The sequence below is a fragment of the Callionymus lyra genome, chromosome 14 (genome assembly GCF_982586985.1).
Source record: "Callionymus lyra chromosome 14, fCalLyr1.hap1.1, whole genome shotgun sequence".
In the NCBI taxonomy this organism is placed as follows: Eukaryota; Metazoa; Chordata; class Actinopteri; order Syngnathiformes; family Callionymidae; genus Callionymus; species Callionymus lyra.
In genome coordinates this window covers 22,776,808-22,795,267 of record NC_141831.1, presented here as the reverse complement: position 1 = coordinate 22,795,267, position 18,460 = coordinate 22,776,808, and the positions used below count along the sequence as shown (strand labels likewise).

General features: G+C 42.6%; 3 protein-coding genes across 4 annotated transcripts; 2 read left to right on the top strand and 1 right to left on the bottom strand.

Moving 5' to 3' along the window:
* The first annotated feature begins 337 nt into the window (after positions 1-337).
* hnrnpl (heterogeneous nuclear ribonucleoprotein L) lies at positions 338-8,776 on the top strand. The gene is made up of 15 exons (XM_087807034.1): positions 338-428; positions 945-1,051; positions 1,507-1,625; positions 2,617-2,854; positions 2,960-3,047; positions 3,198-3,292; positions 3,362-3,434; positions 6,719-6,754; positions 6,980-7,048; positions 7,123-7,376; positions 7,587-7,708; positions 7,775-7,976; positions 8,047-8,104; positions 8,186-8,281; positions 8,351-8,776. Exons 1-15 carry the CDS (start codon positions 425-427, stop codon positions 8,407-8,409), a joined length of 1,620 nt encoding a protein of 539 aa, XP_087663160.1. The 5' UTR covers positions 338-424; the 3' UTR covers positions 8,410-8,776.
* Positions 8,777-8,998: 222 nt separating this feature from the next.
* LOC148066482 (interferon regulatory factor 2-binding protein 1-like) lies at positions 8,999-12,958 on the top strand. Of its 2 annotated transcripts, none has more exons than XM_087807061.1 (2): positions 8,999-11,069; positions 12,350-12,958. In XM_087807061.1, the coding sequence occupies exon 1, from the start codon at positions 9,283-9,285 to the stop codon at positions 11,038-11,040; it is 1,758 nt and encodes a 585-aa protein (XP_087663187.1). In that variant the 5' UTR covers positions 8,999-9,282; the 3' UTR covers positions 11,041-11,069; positions 12,350-12,958. The 2 variants fall into 2 exon arrangements, with proteins under 2 accessions (XP_087663187.1, XP_087663186.1); XM_087807060.1 differs by having other exon boundaries at positions 9,001-11,061; positions 12,350-12,956.
* A 38-nt stretch (positions 12,959-12,996) lies between these two features.
* On the bottom strand, positions 12,997-17,558 carry micu2 (mitochondrial calcium uptake 2). Its single transcript, XM_087807062.1, has 12 exons — positions 17,337-17,558; positions 16,998-17,130; positions 16,897-16,928; positions 16,665-16,740; positions 15,911-15,958; positions 15,628-15,710; positions 14,685-14,738; positions 14,543-14,631; positions 14,300-14,471; positions 14,129-14,237; positions 13,910-14,067; positions 12,997-13,845 (listed from the first exon to the last, which is right to left on the bottom strand). The coding sequence occupies exons 1-12, from the start codon at positions 17,535-17,537 to the stop codon at positions 13,744-13,746; spliced, it is 1,257 nt and encodes a 418-aa protein (XP_087663188.1). The 5' UTR covers positions 17,538-17,558; the 3' UTR covers positions 12,997-13,743.
* Between the last annotated feature and the right edge of the window lie 902 nt (positions 17,559-18,460).

Below are 18,460 nucleotides of genomic sequence, written 5' to 3'. Positions count from 1 at the left end.
GCGCTATACAAATAAAAATTACTTACTTACTAACTTACATTAGTTCCCATTTAAAAGTGTATCCTTGTGACTTTATTGGGAGGAACTGGCGTAAAATACAAGATGCTTGTGACAGTAAAAGTAGAGAACGTAAATATTAAGAGTGTTAGCTTTCATCAACCTAAATGGTTGATTCCAGAACTATTTCGTCAAACCACAACTATAAATAGATAGTGGTGACGTAGACGCTCACACAAAAGGACAAAAGGACCTCGCTTTTGAGATGAAGAGTGAAAGGATGTATAAAAGCTGCACTGGAATGAATAAATGAGTTACTAAAACAGACCGTGACCGTTCTTCAAGCACACTAAAAAAAAGAATATTAAGTATTATTTATCTGAGGAAAAGTTGTTCTAGTCTTCACATCTGGACATAGAGGAGAATCATGGGTAAGAGCAAAATAAAATAAAACATTTAAATACATATTTAGCCTTAATTTGTAGTTATTGTTCAAGTTGTAAGTAAGTAATTTTTATTTGTATAGCGCTTTTCCAGACCAGGGTCACAAAGCGCTTTAACAATCAAAACAATATTCAATAAAGTATATATTTTAAAGATCAAGATAAAACTGATAACACAACAGGAGTTCCAGAATGATTAATTCTACGTTATATTAGTTTTATTAATAAGGATGAGAAATGTAACAGGACCAGGGAAAGAAGGTCAATGCGCTGATGCGTTCACGTAACTTCGACGTTTTTAATACCAAGTAGTATCAACATCGCCTTTCTGCTATAAACGTTAGTAATAATAAGGATTCTTGCCTGAATCCTCGAAACACGCTATCGCTGCTATTTAAATGCAACGTATTTGGTCCTGAATAGATTAAAAAAACCCAAAACAATGAAACAGGCGTTTACGATTTTCAAATTGTATCCCCCCACACACCCTGAACGCCGCATTAGTCTGGCATAAGGGACGAGACAACATGGCTGCTGCTGCGGGCCGATACTACGGAGAAGGCGGCAGAGCAACGAAAAGACAGAAAACTGAGGACGGAGGGATGACGACGGTACGTGGACTTTATTTATTTGGTTCATTTGTTATTATAAACTAGAAAATACTGCATTTAGGGGTCAAAAAAATGAATGTAGTGTGGTAGTAAGGTGAAGCTACATATGTTAGCACGAAATAGCTAGCATACTCTAGACCTCAATGTTTCTTTTTACAGTTTGCATGCTAACCTAAATCCATAATCCGTATTTGTTTTACTCTGCCTTGTTACACGTGCTAAATATTTACTTAATGGTCAATTTAACCGTATATTGCAGGATATTATTTGCACTAGGTGACCCGGTGCGCAGCGCATTTTAACAGGCCACAATAGCACCATAAATGCTAACGTAGATGCCCATTGATTCGTATGAAAAGCAACACATTCTGCTTGAAAGATGTCTACCGGTGTATTGATGAACTTGAAGTCTCGCCTCGCCGTGCAAAGTTTGAATGAAATCGTTTATTTCGCAGGAGGGTTACGAGGATCCCCACAAACCGCTCCCCTCCCCGGTGGTGCACATCCGCGGCCTGGTGGATGGAATCATGGAGTCTGATCTGATCGAAGCCCTGCAAGAGTTTGGCGCGATCAGGTAAATACATCTTTTTAATTTAAGTTTGTTCTACTACCGTTCCTTCTGTAGTCATTAAAGGGTTTATACTAGTATTTTTCGTAATATTACTACAAGTTTACAAATGTATTATAATGCTGTCCATTAATGCACACCTAGGCATTTATTGGTTAAAAATAAATGCTTCTCTAATACATTCCTATTGTTAAAAAAGAAGAAGAAAAGAATGGTCCAAACATGATCGATATTGATTGGAAAAAATGCATGATCACATTATAGGGTTAGTTCCCCTAAAATTCGATCTTAACTCATTTTATGCTCACCCTCATGTCCATCTTGTACTGAAACCTTGTCCTAAAATTTTGCCTGGAAAAAAAATAAACAAGTCTATATTTTTAATTCTTTGTAGTGGAAGTTTAAATAATAACTAGCAATACAGACAAGAAGTATACAGTGTAGTCAGTAGACTGTATGCGTTCTGGAAGTACTCGCAATCCCATCACTTGTTTTTATTTACATTTCTGCTACAATTAAGTGTAAAAAATAGACTTTTTAAAGTTTTTCTGGAATATATCCTCATATTGAGGCTTCAATACAAGATGGACATTACAGAAGAGCACCAGAGTTATTTGTATGTTCTTAAGTGTCTTTTTGGAGGAAGATTAAGATGAAAACCACTGAGCTCCAGTCGCTACATTCAACTGAACATACATTTTTGCCTACAACTCTTAAAAGGAACTGATTACTCTGAAAAGAATCCCAACCCTCAGGCGACATGAGGGTGAGCAGAAAATGATCGAAGTTTCAATTTTGGGAGAACTATAACTTCAATATACTTTTTCCCCCAGCGGAAAGGCCTGTTTTCTCTTGTAGCTATTTATTATGTATGTCAGAATGTCCAACTTAACATGTACATCCATGTAATGTAACATTGTTACATTGCTTTTTCCAAAGTTCCTCTCTAATTTGGCTCATGTTCCCGTTTTTCTTTTCTCTTCCTACGTCCTTTCAGTTATGTCGTTATGATGCCCAAGAGACGTCAGGCCTTGGTGGAGTACGAGGACTTGAATGGATCCTGCAATGCTGTTAATTACGCAGCAGAGAACCAGGTTTACATTGCAGGTCACCCAGCCTTTATCAACTACTCCACGAGCCAAAAGATCTCTCGCCCTGGAGATGGAGATGACAACCGTAGCGTCAACGCTGTGCTGCTGCTCACTATAATCAACCCCATCTACCCAATCACAACGGTTAGTCATAAGACGATTGGAAGTTGTTGTGTCAAGAAATGTATATATTAACATCCAAAAATATTCATAGTATGGGAAATCATTATCATTTGTTTGATTTCACAGGATGTTCTGTATACCATCTGCAACAACTGTGGTCCAGTGCAGAGGATTGTCATCTTCAGGAAGAATGGAGTTCAAGCCATGGTTGAATATCCTTTTTAAGTGAATTCTATTTTAATTTAAATGATCTGAACTGGTATGAAGGTCAATTCCTGATCTACATCCAACTGCTGTGGTTACAAGGTTATCTGAAAAAAAGGAACTATATGTTAATTTTTACACCTTAACTCTGTTGTCACATTTGACTCGGTCCAGAGTGCCCAGAGAGCAAAAGCCTCACTCAACGGGGCAGATATCTACTCCGGCTGCTGCACTCTGAAGATTGAATATGCCAAGGTAAATATTTTTCTTTGTTAGTAACTAAAACGAGAATAAAGCAATGACACTTGAATTTTCCGGTTCCAGCCGCCTACTTTGAATGTTTTCAAGAATGACCAAGACACCTGGGACTACACAAACCCAAACCTGGGTGGTCAAGGTAACGTACAATCTAAATACTTCTGTATTTCTACCTATTTTCCTTTCATGCCGCTGTATGGGAGTGGAAGAGATATCTGCCTCCGGGTTTACTGCCTTTGACTGCAGAGAAATGCATTTTATCTACACAGAAATGCATTGTATCTACACAGAAGATTATCTCGGCAATCCAGGGCAGTATTTCTGTGACGCTAACACAGTCTATTTGTTTTCTTGCCACACAACCGGCACAAAGGGCATGAGGAGGAACCTCGAAGGGCAGCAAACCTCAATAGAATGCATGGGAAGAGCCCAATTCACTACCCACTGTAGCAAACACATGCTTCTTGACAGTTTCACATTTCCTGTTAGAGCATGTCACAGCTCACAACTCACTTCCTTTCACTTACAAGTTTGAGTTAACATATAATTGCTAAGCTATTATATATACTACATATTGGAGATTTGAAGCACCATAAATAATAAAACGAGTAGCCTATAATAAAATGAAATTTAATCAATATGCAACTACTTTTAAAATGAGTGGACTCTTAAATTATTACGCCAAATATGATGTTCTTGCCATCTGTAGATTTGAGTTAACTAGTTGCTTAAAAAACAATTCCTCGGTCTGTTATTAAACAAATGTTTATATGGAATGCTGCTTCACATGTACTTTGTCAAACAAATCTGGATAATATGCACTCATTTGTAGTTTTTCTCAACAGTACTCAAATTGAATCCACATCTTATTTGTATTTATTATAATTTTAACTACAGTTCAGGTTTTTTTCTTTTAAATGCTGTTGATTTATTTTACTCGAGCAGGATTATAGCAATTGTCATGATCGCAACACAGTGCGGGTATACGTTTTATTTGATCTTTTATTTGGAAGGTTTGTGCTGCCTCCTGATTCAGAGGTGTACTCCTTGTGTCCTCCTTGTGCAAATACATACAGGTTCACCTCGACTTTTTGCAGACGCATTCTGCCAAAAGTCACATTTGTCTTGACAGAACAACATCCTCAGCCGTTAATGGCTAAACGGGAAACATCGGACACAGTGGGGATCAAAATACTGGACACAACTCCGCACTTCTTTTAATCAAGATCATCATCATTGTCCTCACCACCACTTGCTGACACTGGATTCCATTTTAACGTTGGTGGCGGCAAGTTACTACCGTTTTGGTTGGTGTGACAGGAACACAACTTCATGCCAATACCTTGCATATCCACTGCAGGCTCATTACGCTAAGCAGCCGCTACCACCACCTCTTTACCAGTACCACACATGTCACCTGCAAGACCCAGAGGAGTCGCCGCACTTGTCAAAACACATGGTGAGGTTTCGTTGCCATTGATGGCCACACCTCCTAGTCCACTGGATGTACTGCCATAACACAACAACAGGGAGCACCAGCAGAAGAGTTTCAGGCACACCCTCAACAGTGAACAGATGTCACCATATACTCGAAAGTAAACAAGATGCCACTTTTTTTCTATCTGCCTGTGATGAACACAACACGACAGCACAACGAACTGAACATCCATGGCTCATCAACTGAGTGTCATGACAGCACATCGTCGCTTGGCTTACTGTCGAGCCATAGGTGCCGTTTCACTTTTCAAGAGGCTGATGGCCCCCCAAAGCAACATTCAAGCGTGAGAGCCAGTTTCACACGAGAAGAAACATCTTCAGGGGGGGCGTACGAAGACACAAACACCCATCAAGCATACGAGCACAGATGCAGACAAACAGAAGTTACGGACTGGTGTTCTGCTCTTCCCTTTACATTCCTCTTCATTTCCCCTCCTCCTCTCTGCTCTTTTTGTGTTGCTTCTAAATATTTTTTCTCTCCCCCCTCCGTCCTCCCCCTTCTCCCAATCGTCAATAGTGACGCCTTTAACGCCTCCCGTGTGATACAGGTCTGGCTCAGTGTATCAGTGGACAGACAGCCCACCATCACATGTCCTGCTTTGCTGTCTGAGCATGGTAAGCTGGAAATGAGCCTCCAAATGGAAACTTTATAAAAAAGGATGCTGAGGAAGTTCGCACGGACAAACTTTTTTCTCTGGAGATGCAAAAGTGGACAGAAGACAAAAGTGAGGTGGTGAATGATGTGGCTGGTGTCTGAGGTTGGCAAGAAGACCTGCCCAATGTGTCCCCGGCCTCTGTGTGGTGCTGTAAGTACTTGAACAAGACGGCCATAATGTGAATTGTCCAGACTAAACATGCAACGATCTGTTGTATCACGATGTTCATTACATCAGCACACTGAGGACACCACACAGCGAGGATTTCTACAATTCTCAAGGATTTCATTCATTAAAATTGTTTTTTTTTTTTGTTTTTTTACTAAAAGATGAATGTTATGGACGCCCTTACACATAGTTGTTATTGATTCTTGTCAAATAGTTTGTTTGCTTTTGCTGAATGATACATGTTGCATTCATTTCCTCAGCTTCCACAAAATACTTCCAGTGTTACAGAGAAGCTTTGGTTTGTTTCAGTGATCAGAAACGGGTGGATGGTTTTTAAATTTAAATGAGTCGTATGGTTCTGTGCCGTGTGTAACCGAGGTTGCTGACTCACAAACTTGTAGATAGATGCAGTTTTATCATCACTAACTTATGAGCCAAATGTATCCATTGAATCTCGTTTAAGCATCTTTTTGCCAACTCTTTACTAATTAAACTACGGATCATGGGTAAATGTTGTGAAGAGACCCCAGTCCTGGTTGATGGATGGATCTGTTACTTGGCAACCTGTTTTTTCTGAGAAGTTGCTTGCAATATTAAGGACCAAATATAAAAACTTGGATATTTATTTGACTTTCTCAAAAAGGTCCTGAGAATTTATTTTGCGCCAGCTGTGATATTAACTTTTCGTCTACCTAAAATCTGACCACTGGAACAAATCAAGCCAAAGAAATTTGTACTTTCTTTCAGAACTCTTGTCTTTATATCAATAAATCCTTTTGACATTGTCACTATTAGCTTTGTGTGAACCGAGAGCTGTGTCTCTCTGTTCTCATCCCAATGTAACATGTTGACCATTCATTGCATTATTAGATCTTGTAGTCCACTGGCTGCAGTCGACCGATGTACAATATTTTAAATCACACAGATTTCTTCTAACAGGGACAGTTTCATGTCAAAGACTTTGCGGAAGCAAGCACACATTTTAATGCCTCTATGGCTCATACTGCTTCTAGTTTGTCATGTTTTCAGCTGCATCATTGTCACGGTATGAACGTTACTTTTTAATGTTAATTTGGACTTGTGTGTATGTGTACTTGCACAGATGCTGATGGTGAAGGCAATTGGAACAATTCACAAGGTGTGTGTTTAGACTAAAATTTATGAAAGTAAAATCTAAAATGAAACGCCAGAAAACGCAAAGAAAATCTCCATTATGTATCAACCAGAGACCGCAGACCTCGTATCATTTTAACATCCTCCCTCCCCTGCATGGAAGTCACAACCCTGTTCTGTAGAAATGTTTCCCTGTGAGCTGACCTCACATTTATTTTTATAATTCTGTTTTATTTTTTGCACTTTTTAGATCCAAATGGAAATCCCAACAAACGTCAGCGGCAACCAGCTCTTCTTGGAGACCACCCCCCAGATTATGGTGAAAAAACTTAAAACTAAAAACATTTTGAAACCATATCAAACTCACAAATGGTGCTGTTTTGATCTTATCAGGTGGCCCTCAGGGTGGATACCATGGCTATAGTGAGGAGGGCGGCTACGGGCCCCCTCCTCACCGCATGGGACCAGGAGGAATGGCAGGGCGTGGTCGTGGTGGGCAACGCTATGGCTCTGGATATGGGCCGCCAGGCCCTGACTATGGACCTCACGCTGACTCTGCTGTTCTTATGGTTTATGGACTTGACCCAGTCAAGATCAATGCCGACAGGGTCTTCAACATCTTCTGTCTCTATGGAAACGTGGAAAAGGTCAGTGGAGCATTATAGCTAAAATAAGTTTTCCACTGATTTTTATAGTTGCAGTCCAAACGAGGAAACCGTTTGTCTTTAAGCATTATTTATACTATATATATAGTTCTCATTTCGATGATCTGAATAAATGTTACATTAAGGTATTTGTGTAAGACTTGGGGTTTCACATCAATGGGTTAATGGTGAGGTGTTTTTTTTTTATCATAGGTGAAGTTCATGAAGAGTAAACCAGGGGCTGCCATGGTGGAGATGGGAGACTGCTACTCTGTGGACAGAGCAATAAGTCACCTCAACAACACCTTCCTGTTCGAGCAGAAGATCATTGTTTGGTAAATGTTTAAGCTAAAACAAGTTGGAGCTGAGGTGAAGAGTTTCTAATGGTTCGTGGTCTACAGTGTGTCCAAGCAGCAGGCCATCGTCCCTGGACAGTTCTACCAGTTGGAGGACAACACCAGCAGCTTCAAAGATTTCCATGGATCGCGCAACAACCGCTTCACCACTCCGGATCAGGCTGCCAAAAACAGAATCCAGCACCCCAGCAACGTGCTCCACTTCTTCAATGCGCAGCCGGACATCTCGACCGAAATCTTCAACCAGGTATCAACTGCGCCCCACAGAAGAGACCTTTTGTAGACCTCCCGGAAACTGACCTTTGTTCTCTTCACAGATCTGTGATGACCTGGGAATAAAGCACCCTACCAATGTGAAGCTTTTCCCTGGAAAGGGTGAGTCCTCTTCGAACAAAGGTAACAAGTGGTTTGTGGGGGTCGTGATCTCATCTCATCTTGTGTGTGTGTGTGTGGAAGGTGGGAGAAGTTCCTCCGGCCTCCTGGAGTGGGAATCCATCAATGATGCCATGGAAGCTCTGTCCTTGATGAACCACCACCAGATGAAGAACCCAAGTAAGTGGTCAATCCTCATGCTGCACTTAAGTGTTTGACCTTGTACTGACCTTTTGTCTTCTTCTTCAGGTGGACCATACCCTTTCACACTGAAGCTGTGTTTCTCCACCACTCACAACACCAGCTAAACTCCCATTATTCTGTATCTTTGCAGTAAAAATCCATTATATCTGTTCACACTTCGTGTTTCCTCCCTTCGTTAAGAATTTATCAATTCTAGCATCGATGTGCTGTAGAAACCTGTTACTTTGTTGTTTTTTTTTTGCTTTGTGTTCGAGGATTTTTGTATGCTCACACTACCAAGTCGTTCCAGAGTCTTTCAATCTTGAGTTTTAAAATAAAAATAAACTGGGAGTCATTGTTTATTTGTACGGTCTTAAAGTTTGTACGCAAGTTCACCATCACTCCTGAACGATTGGCCTCTTCCAGTGTTTCTCAAACATGTACACCTTGACAGCATCATCGATTTTTAAATAAAGTGAACTGGTAATCAAAGTGTCTCCGTTTTATCTTTGTGTGCTTTATGTAATAAACGTTTGTTATATCGTTTATATCCTGAAATCCCTTATGTGTATATATATTTAGAAGCTAATTTCGTTGCTTATATTATTTTAAAGCACATTTCTATTTTATTACGAATGTTTTAAACTCCTATGTACTGATGGTGTGCCTGTGAGTCTCAATTGGAAACAAAACAAACGACGGTAACCTGAGACCGAAATCCTACAACCCCCAGAATGCAGTGCGGCGCGATCCGCGTAGGTGTTTCCGGTGTCTAGCAACATTTTACTTCCTTCCACACAGCTCGACGGGAACAAACCACCAAAGAAGACGTCGTTAACTTTTAAATGTGCCCGCTAACAGTCACGCTGTTAGCCTAGCGTTCGTTAAAGTCCAGCGCAGAGTTTTTCCCGTGTCGGTGGGGTGAGGAATCCCAGCAAACGTCGAGCGTACCGAGTAGGCCTCCCCGAAGAAAGTTTGGTCGAGGGCCTGTCAACAACATGTCCTCCGCCTCGCAGTCCTCCTCCAGACGGCAGTGGTGCTACCTCTGCGACCTGCCCAAGATGCCGTGGGCCATGCTGTGGGAGTTCAGCGAGGCCGTGTGTCGCGGCTGCGTCAACTACGACGGCGCCGACCGGATAGAACTGCTCATTGAAACGGCGCGGCAGCTCAAGAGCTCACACGGGGTCCTGGACGGCAGGTCTCCCGGTCCACAGCAGAGCAAGCCCGGCACGTCCGGGCCCAGCGACGCCGGGAGGTCGCACGGCGAGCGCCTGGAGAGAGGCAGGGGTGAGTACGGGGTCTCCCCTCGTCTCCCTAACGGTCTGCACAGAGCCGAGGACTCGGAGGGCAGCAGGCAGAGTCCCAACACCCGGCGGATGGCCGGAGCGCTGCCGGCTCTCCACGGGACCATCTCGCAAGCGCTCATAGCTCAGGGTCTGGTCGCTGCCCCTCATGGTCTACTAGCTCCATTATCCGGCTCCAGAACCGGAGCCACGCCTATCGCCGTTTCAGCGGGACCCCTCATGAGCGATGCTGCCAGGAGACAGGTGGTGTCTCTGGGGGTCGGGGCCAGCACGTCCGCCCTGGTGGGCATCGACCCTGCCCTGTGGAGGAGCAACGAGGTGATGGCGGAGCTGAACGAGGTGGCTCGCAACAAGGTGGAGGGTTGGCCCAACCGACCCAAAGCCGTCCGAGATGTCCTGGTGGCGCTGTGCAGCTGCGTGCCCTTCACCGTGCGCTTCAGGAAAGACCACAACCTGATGGGACGCGTCCTGGCCTTCGACACCAGCGCCACGGCGGACTTCGAGCTCAAGGTGTTTGTGGAGTATCCCGCCGGCTCTGGGATTATCTTCTCGGGGGTCCCGGACCTGGTCAGGCAGATGTTCCGAGATTCCGCCAAAGACGCCGGCAAGGCGGTGAACTCTGGGTTACGCTATGTGGAGTACGAGAAGCGGCAAGGCACCGGGGACTGGAGAGGACTGTCGGAGCTGCTCAACGACGGTGTCAGAATGTTCAAAGAACCTCCCATCCCGGAGGTTCTGCCACAGCCGGACTCGGGGTTGCCCATGGCTGCAGCCGGACGCCCCGGCCAAGCGAAGGGATCAACTCGTCGCCGCAAACCATCCCCGGGGTCTGAAAACGGAGAGACTGAAGGTCGACAGGATCATCAGTCCAGAGAGCTCTGGGCCCGGGGGGCTTACCCGGGCATGGAGCCTCATCCGGGCATGTCCGCACCTCCGGACGGTCCGCCTCGTCTTCACAGCCAGCCTTCACCGATCTCGTCTCTCATGGGCGTCGCAGACAACCTCAGTTCCGCTCAGATGGCCCGGGAGAGCCCCAGCATGTCCTCGGCTCACTCGTCCACGACCGGACGTCCCACCAGCAGCAGCCCGTCCACCGCCGCAACCTCCGTCTCCCAGGCTGCCATGGGCCAGGTGGGCCCCAGCAGCAACACTAACGCCGGAGAGTCGTCGAGCGGCGGACAGGCGACGCTGCTCTGCTGCACCCTCTGTCGGGAGCGCCTCGAGGACACTCACTTTGTCCAGTGTCCCTCGGTGGGCCACCACAAGTTCTGCTTCCCCTGCACCCGGGGTTTTATCCGCAGCCAGGGTCAGGGCGGCGAGGTGTACTGCCCCAGTGGGGAACGCTGTCCCTTGGCGGGGTCTACGGTGCCGTGGGCCTTCATGCAGGGGGAGATCTCCACCATCCTGGCCGGCGATGGAGACGTGACTGTGAAGAAGGAGAACGACCCTTGACGGCGCTTCATATCATGAATGGTACGTGAGTTTGAAACCTAAAGAATTGTCAGGTTTTGATCTGGAAACGGTTCTCGGATGAACTAGTGTTTCAGGTTCTGACCAAACTTCTGTCCATTGCCTGTTATTATCATAGTTAGCAACTTTATATAAAAATAACATTTGATTTGTGTTAAAAGCCGCAGAATGGCTGCCATGGTGCTTGATTCTGTTTTTCCATTTCTTTTTTGTGTTGTCTTGTTTATTTATCCTTTACCGGCACCACCAAAAGAATCCCATGTTGGGTTTACAACACAGTGAAGTGAAACTTGTGTTGCATCCAGCCTTTGTGTGTGAAATGGGAAAGTCTTGTCAGGAATCGGGTCAATAGTTGTGTTATTGTTGGGAGTTTAGACAACTTGTAACGCAACACCTTGTGTACTTAAAGTTTAAGTTTGGTGTCGGATGTTGTTTGAAGAGACCGTACAGCTCAACTTAATAAAACATGTCAATTTCAAACGTTGATGCTGCATGACACTGGACCAGATCGTATTTGCAACAGTTTTTTCCTGAGCTTTTTCTGTTTGCTAGTTGCTGTTGAAGTCTTCTGCTGAAAGGTTTTGATAGAAATGAGTGTACAATTGTGTAATTGTACGAGTTAGTCTAAAGAAAAAAAACAATGACAACAACAAAGTATTGGCAGAAATGATCGAAGAGGTCTCAGGAGGTTCACCTAAAGCTCTTCACCAGCTTTGTCATCCAAAATGTTTTGTGTGCTTTAAGGTGTTCGTGGTCTTCACTGTATTGTTTCTACAAAACATCTTGTGAATGATTGGCAGTGAGAACTTCACAAGACTTCCATGATTTCTATGGATCTCTAATGAGTAACTTGTTGGGTGTTTTTTTTTTTTACGATACGTGTCCAACATGTGTCCAACATGATATTTGCTGCAAAACAAACGGTCTGATACCTCAAGACGATGCAGAAAGATTTTTGATAACTGTGGAGATGCTGCAGAGGTCAAGAGTTATCGATTCGATTGTTAATATAAGACGAATTAAAAAGGAAAATTTGCAGATCAAAAGTTCAGGTATTTATTCACTTTATCCATAAATGTACTATATTTATCATATTTTTATGTTTGCTAGTGTTGATGATGTCATGAGATTCAGAGATGATGGAAGCTGAGATGAACTCAGTATAAAAAACATTTACAATTATTCTCCAAAACAAATCGTGTTCCATCAGGAAAATCTGGGCCTAATGTGGCTCGCAGACCTTATGTTGTTCATGCTCAGTGTGATCTAACCTCGTCTTCTTTCTCCACAGCTGATGAAACCCGGTAAGAAGCACTTCCCAGTTCCCTCCAGCAGAGGTCGATCAAGAAGACCTCTGAGGACAGAAGCGCTCTGGACTTCAGGAGGACAGTAAACTACACAAACACACTTACAAACACAGACTGGCTTCAGACGAGGGTCTGCTGCAGCACGTGTGAATGTCGACGCCCTCCCCCCCTCGATTGAAAGCACACACCCTTTTATTTCTAATGACAATCTTTGTGTTTTTACTCACTTGGACTCATCCAAAACTACAAAAGAATGTTGAAATGTGGCAAAAACCTTTTTTTTTTTTAAGCCAAGGATTGAACGTGTATGACATTCACGCTTCTCCTCTATTGTACGTCAAAAATGTGAATTTACTTTGGATATGGCTGTAATTTCTATTTTTGATACAATACAAATTTCTATGTATTTGTTTATAAGAAGACCAAAGATGGCTTCCTGCTCGACGTAAACGTTTATTTGATTGTGTACTCACCGCTCACCTCGCCGTCACTCACTAACGTTCTCATCGATCAGCGAGGTTCTTCTTCTTCTATTTACTTTTTCCACTCTATGTATGCTAAGATGATTAGCGCCACACGATGGTTAACCCTCATAATCAATCCTACAATAAATGACTAAAGTAGACCGACGTGACGTCCAGTGTTTTCACACAACTTTATTCACAAACGCACAACACACCAGGTTATATACAAGCGGACAGAAACCTTCCCAGAACAACTCTTTACTTTGATCCTTTTTATTTTTGTCAGCAAATCAACACATGTGAATCAGATCTTTGGATTATATTAACTTTAAAACACTGACACGCAGGACATTAGATGTTTCAACATGACTGGACACACAGGATTGTTTATGGATGATGATGATGGATAACTGAAGTCATGGGTCTATCAAAGTGTACCTGATCCCTCCAGTGTCATCACCTCCCTTCCTTCCCTCACTTGTGATGCCATCCTTTTACATCTGAGAACCATGGTCTCTGATTTAGAGGAGCTACTCCGAGGGAACATTTCTGTCCTGATCATATTCAGTCTTCATGCATCACGTCTGGTCCAGTCAATTTATGGTATCATGAAGTGGAAGCGTCTCACAAAACTGACGTCAGTTTCCCAATCAAAGTTGAACATCAGTGAAGAAGCGAGACCAGAATCGAATGTAAACTGAACTGGGGGACATTATGGATCAAAGTGAGATAAATGCATGTACAGAACACAGATTTTATGTAAACTCAGAGTGGATCCGCTAATAAAAAAAAGAAGGTGGTCATGATGTAAAAAAACGATTGACTCTGAAATGCACAGATCGTGGAACAGGTGAGTCCTGACAGTCATGTAGTAGAAGGCACTAGTGGTTCTTCACCTCCATCTTCACGGCGGGTTATATGGGGCAGCGTCCGCCTCCCAGAGCCTCCTTCGCCCCCTTCAGTGTCTCCCTCTTCACACACTTCCAGTAGCCCGAGAGACCGCTTTGGTGCTGCACCTGAACGCAACCCACAGTGTGAGGAGATGCATTCAAGGACCACAAAGTCAAACCAGAAGGTCACCTTGAGCCCTCGCCGCACTCGGTCCTTCATCACGCCGATGAACTCCTTGTGGCTCAGACAGTTGTCTCCGTCCATGTCGAACAGCTTGAAGACCGTGTCAAGGACGCTGTCGGAGAGGTCGTGACCTGTGGCGATCTTCACCGCCCTCTTGAACTGAGCTGAGGAGCACAAACGCTTGAGTGGAGGCAGCAGCAGCAACGTCACAGACGGCAGACGTACCCATGCCCACAGGTCGGTTGGCCTCCGTCACCATCTTCATGGAGATGGCAAAGTCCTCCAGGTTGTTGGTGAAGAGGCAGAAGACCTTGAACTCCTCGAATGTGATGCTCTGTAAGAGACAACGTTTAAGTTCAGACCTGCAGGTGAAAGGACGCTGTGGGGGGGGCACACCTGTCCAGCAGGGATCTTCTTCCTCATGTTCTCCCAGTAGACCTCATTGTTCTCCTCGTTGGTGTAGTGCAGCAGCCACTCGGCAAAGTCTTCACGTCTCATGGTGTCCATCCCTCTAGAGAACTGCAGGAACTCCATCTCATGGACTTCTGCTTGCAGGTCCTCCATGAACCTGGAGTGGAAATGGAAGAGTTGTGCGACACTGAGGAATAAAAATGTATATATATTCTCGTGGACTGTCACCTCAGAAAGTCTTGATACTGCAGCTTGTTCTGTCCGGTCCTGCCAAAGAAGTAGGCCTGCAGCGAGGTGTTGACGCCCTCCTCGGCCTCCTGCACGACCAGCAGGTCAACACAACACTAACAACAACAACACAACAACTCACCTCTGAGGTTTCCTTTGACGCTCTTCTCTTGCTCTTACAGATGATGTTCTTCAGCTGGAGAAGTTAGTAAAATTTACTTTATTTTACATGTTCATGTTCTTCCTCAGATCCATAGATTTCGAGCTCATGCTGCTCCAACACAAGTTCAAATATTCCATGATGAATATTTAAAAACTGTTGTCTGAAAATTAACGTCTGTATAACCAGGCAGACGAGCAGTTTTTTTTAAAAAGTGTGCGACAAATGCACAACGGTCCTCAGCGTCGTCAACAATGAACCACAAACGTCTGCAGCCGTCCCGACAACTTTGACGTTTACTCCGATAAAATATACTTTTTTTTTTTTTCAACAAATGTGTTCGATTTGGTTGAATTTCTTCCAGAAATATATTGTGCAGCTTCCACTAAACTTCAAGGTTGTTATTCAAGGTTTGCCTAATGAGATCAGTGTTTAAACTATAAAACTTTCCTGCTGATGATGTATAAATGCATGTTAATCTATAAATAAATGTATTTCTTAAGGGATTTAAGTTAAGATAGACATTGTCTCAAATACCCATTTGTTTTCTCACGACTCTTAATGGAAGGTTTTAATATCATAGCATGAACTAACATTTGAAATCAAATCTTTCCCTTTTATATATTAAACATAAATGACATTTCAAAGGTGAGATGATGGACGAGCTGTCGTCCTCTGGAGTGACACGTATAAGGGACTGAACACAGTAAGCAGGCATGCAGGCTGTGGTCCAGCACCAGAGGTCGAGTGCAACAACATGTCATCTCTTCTCACCTCTCAGGCTCCGCCTCCAAACTCACCTGCAGCAGCAGCTCTGCTTCTCAGGCAGCAGTAAAAAAAAAAACGGTGACATTTGGAATGTAAAAACAAGGACAGTGTTCTTCCATCAAGAGAAAAATGTTGATCACATCGAGCCTCCGCTCACCTTCATGAACTCCTTCTTGTCCACGTGCTCGTTGCCGTCGATGTCCAGCATTTTGAACGCAATGTGGAAACCAGTTCGTGGCTCTGCAGCGACAACGATTCGATATCACATTTTTAAATGTATTTATCTGCTTGATTCAATCAGATGGTTCCAACACTTACTGACTCGTACTCTACAAACCGATGTTCAAATTAATTCACTACATTATTATATAATAGTATGAACAGATCAGTTTCTAAAGGAAAAGGAAATGTTCAAAAAAAGGTCAGTTAAGTTGACTTACTGGTCAGGATGGTCAGCAGGAACAGATATTCAGTGTAGGATATCAAACCTGCAACAAAGTGGAATAAAATGCCAGATTTAGAGAAAACAAAAAAATAGACTAGATATTATTTCGCCTAAAAATTTCACTCATTTTCTACTCACCCTCATGTCGACTAAGGGTTGGTATTATTTTCAGATTAATATGTTTCTTTTTAGAGTTATAGGCAAAAATGTTCATTTTAATGTAGCGACTGGAGGTCAGTGATTCGTCCTCATCACTCAAAAACATCCAAATACCTCCGTGGTGCTCGTCTGTAAAGACCCTCTTGTATTGAAGCCTAAATAAATCTGTATTTACCGCTCATAGACAGATCACATACAGTCCACACTGGAAGCGCTCGTGTTATTTACCCAGAGTACTTCTGGTTTATATTGCTTGTTATTCTTTAAACTGCTGCCACAAACGATCGTTGAATAGACTTTAAAAAAATCCAGAACAATTCCTCTTGTCGAGGCTTTAATAAAAGGACGTTACAGACGAGCATCATGGAGGTATTTGAATGTTTTAACGCATCAACTGGGCTTCAGTCGCTACATTAAAATGAACAAACATGTTTACCCATAACTCCCCAAAGGGACGGATTACTTACTGAAAATAATCCCAACCCTTAGTCGAGTAGAAAATTAGTAAATTTTGAGTGAACTATCCCTTTAAATAATTAATTTCAAACACCGCCTCCCAGTAGAAGCGTGTTTTAATGTTGGGGTCTCACCGTCGTCTCCCCAGGTTCTGAAGAGCTCATCTCCCGCACGAGAGCGAGATGCGACCCTCAACATGTCGCTCACTTCCTGAAGGACACGACATGACAGTTCATCATTTATTTTGCAACACAAGCAAGAGGATCCGTCACTTCAAGAATATTTTCTGCCAAAAACTCAAATTAAATTTAGTGATGCTGGTGTTCATTCTGTTGTTTAATAAAAGTCAATAAAAAAAGTCGTCACCTGTTCTTTCAAGGCTTTCTTCTGCAGTTTGTCTGCGTTCAAAGAACCAAAAGAAAATAAATAACTTCACCAACATGTTATTTCAGTCAGAGTTCACTCACGGTCCACGTCCTCCAGCATGACGGAGTGCAGGAAGTCTCTGGGCGTCATGTAAGGCTCGAGCTCGAACACCACTGACGCGAACTGGTTGAACCTCCTTCTCCTGGCGGACAGTCGAGGAGCTTCTTCTTCCTCCTGAGAGACGAGATGTTGAGGTTTGTGTTCAGACAGGTCGTGCGTGGGTGCGTGCGTGCGTGCGTGTGTGGGTGGGGCCGTTGTTTGCAGATAAGAAGGACCGAGCGTTGAACAAACACAACATAAACACATGTAGATTGTGTTTAAAGATCTTCTCTGGTGTCTCCACTGACGACTGTCATGTCGCCTCAAGTTCTCCAACTTACTTTCTGCTCGTCCGCGTGAACGACGGGAACAGGTAAACTCCAGCTGGAAACATGGTTCCGGTGGTACAGGAAGAGGCCTGTCCCGACGAGCGAGCCCAGGAGTCCGGTACCGGCCGCTCGGCTCCACAGAGGAGCGACGAAAACCTTATTGTGTTTGAGAAACGCTCGCAAAAGAGCAGAAGCTCGTCCCCAGGAGGCCATTTTCAGGAAACTCAGCTGCTGCTCGCGTCAAACATCGCGATACTTCCGCAGCGAGAACACGAGCTGGAGAGATTGAATACGGTATTTTGAATATAGTACTTTCAATAATAATTTAAAAATACCACATATTTTTTTAGTAGGAATAGAGTGAACATTATATTAATGACCAACGTATTATTTTTTGTTAAAATGGTATTAGTCTTGTATCAAAGTAATATTTGGACTCGAGCATGTTTATTACTACTAGGACTACTAAATTTAAAAAAATCTAGTTTACTCCATACATTTTACAATTATAATATAATTGATTTCCATTTTATAGATTTTTATTCAACGATATACAGTATATATATATGAAGGTTAATTAAGGTATTAATACATAATTATTTTGTATTGTTTGTATTTTAAATTATTTTCATAGCTTTATATATAAACATGATAACTTTGTATCAAATTATTTTTTAAATACAATTAAACGTTTTAACGTATGACAGCTCTCCTTGTGTATTTATTTCATTGTATTATTTGGTATTTTTAATATTATTTTAAAAATATTTTATTGGAATAAACAATCGATTACTTGTTTATTTAAGTACTTTTCTTTCCATATTTATTATATATATATTTTTAATAATATAAGTAAAATAGATACAATATAAGTTGTGTACGAATAGTTGGATAATAATCGGGTAATAACTCTTAAAAAGTAGAAATAAAAATATATTTTATTTTTATGTTATTTTATACTGGATTTGTTTAAAAAATAGAAAATAAATTGTATTAATTATCTTTTAAAAATGACATTTACCAGTAAATTTACATATCACATTTAAGTCACATGAGACTTGAATGAAAAAAAAAAAAAAAATTAAAATACAACTTTTCCTTTTTTCATTTATATGTTAATTTAATTACAATTAGTA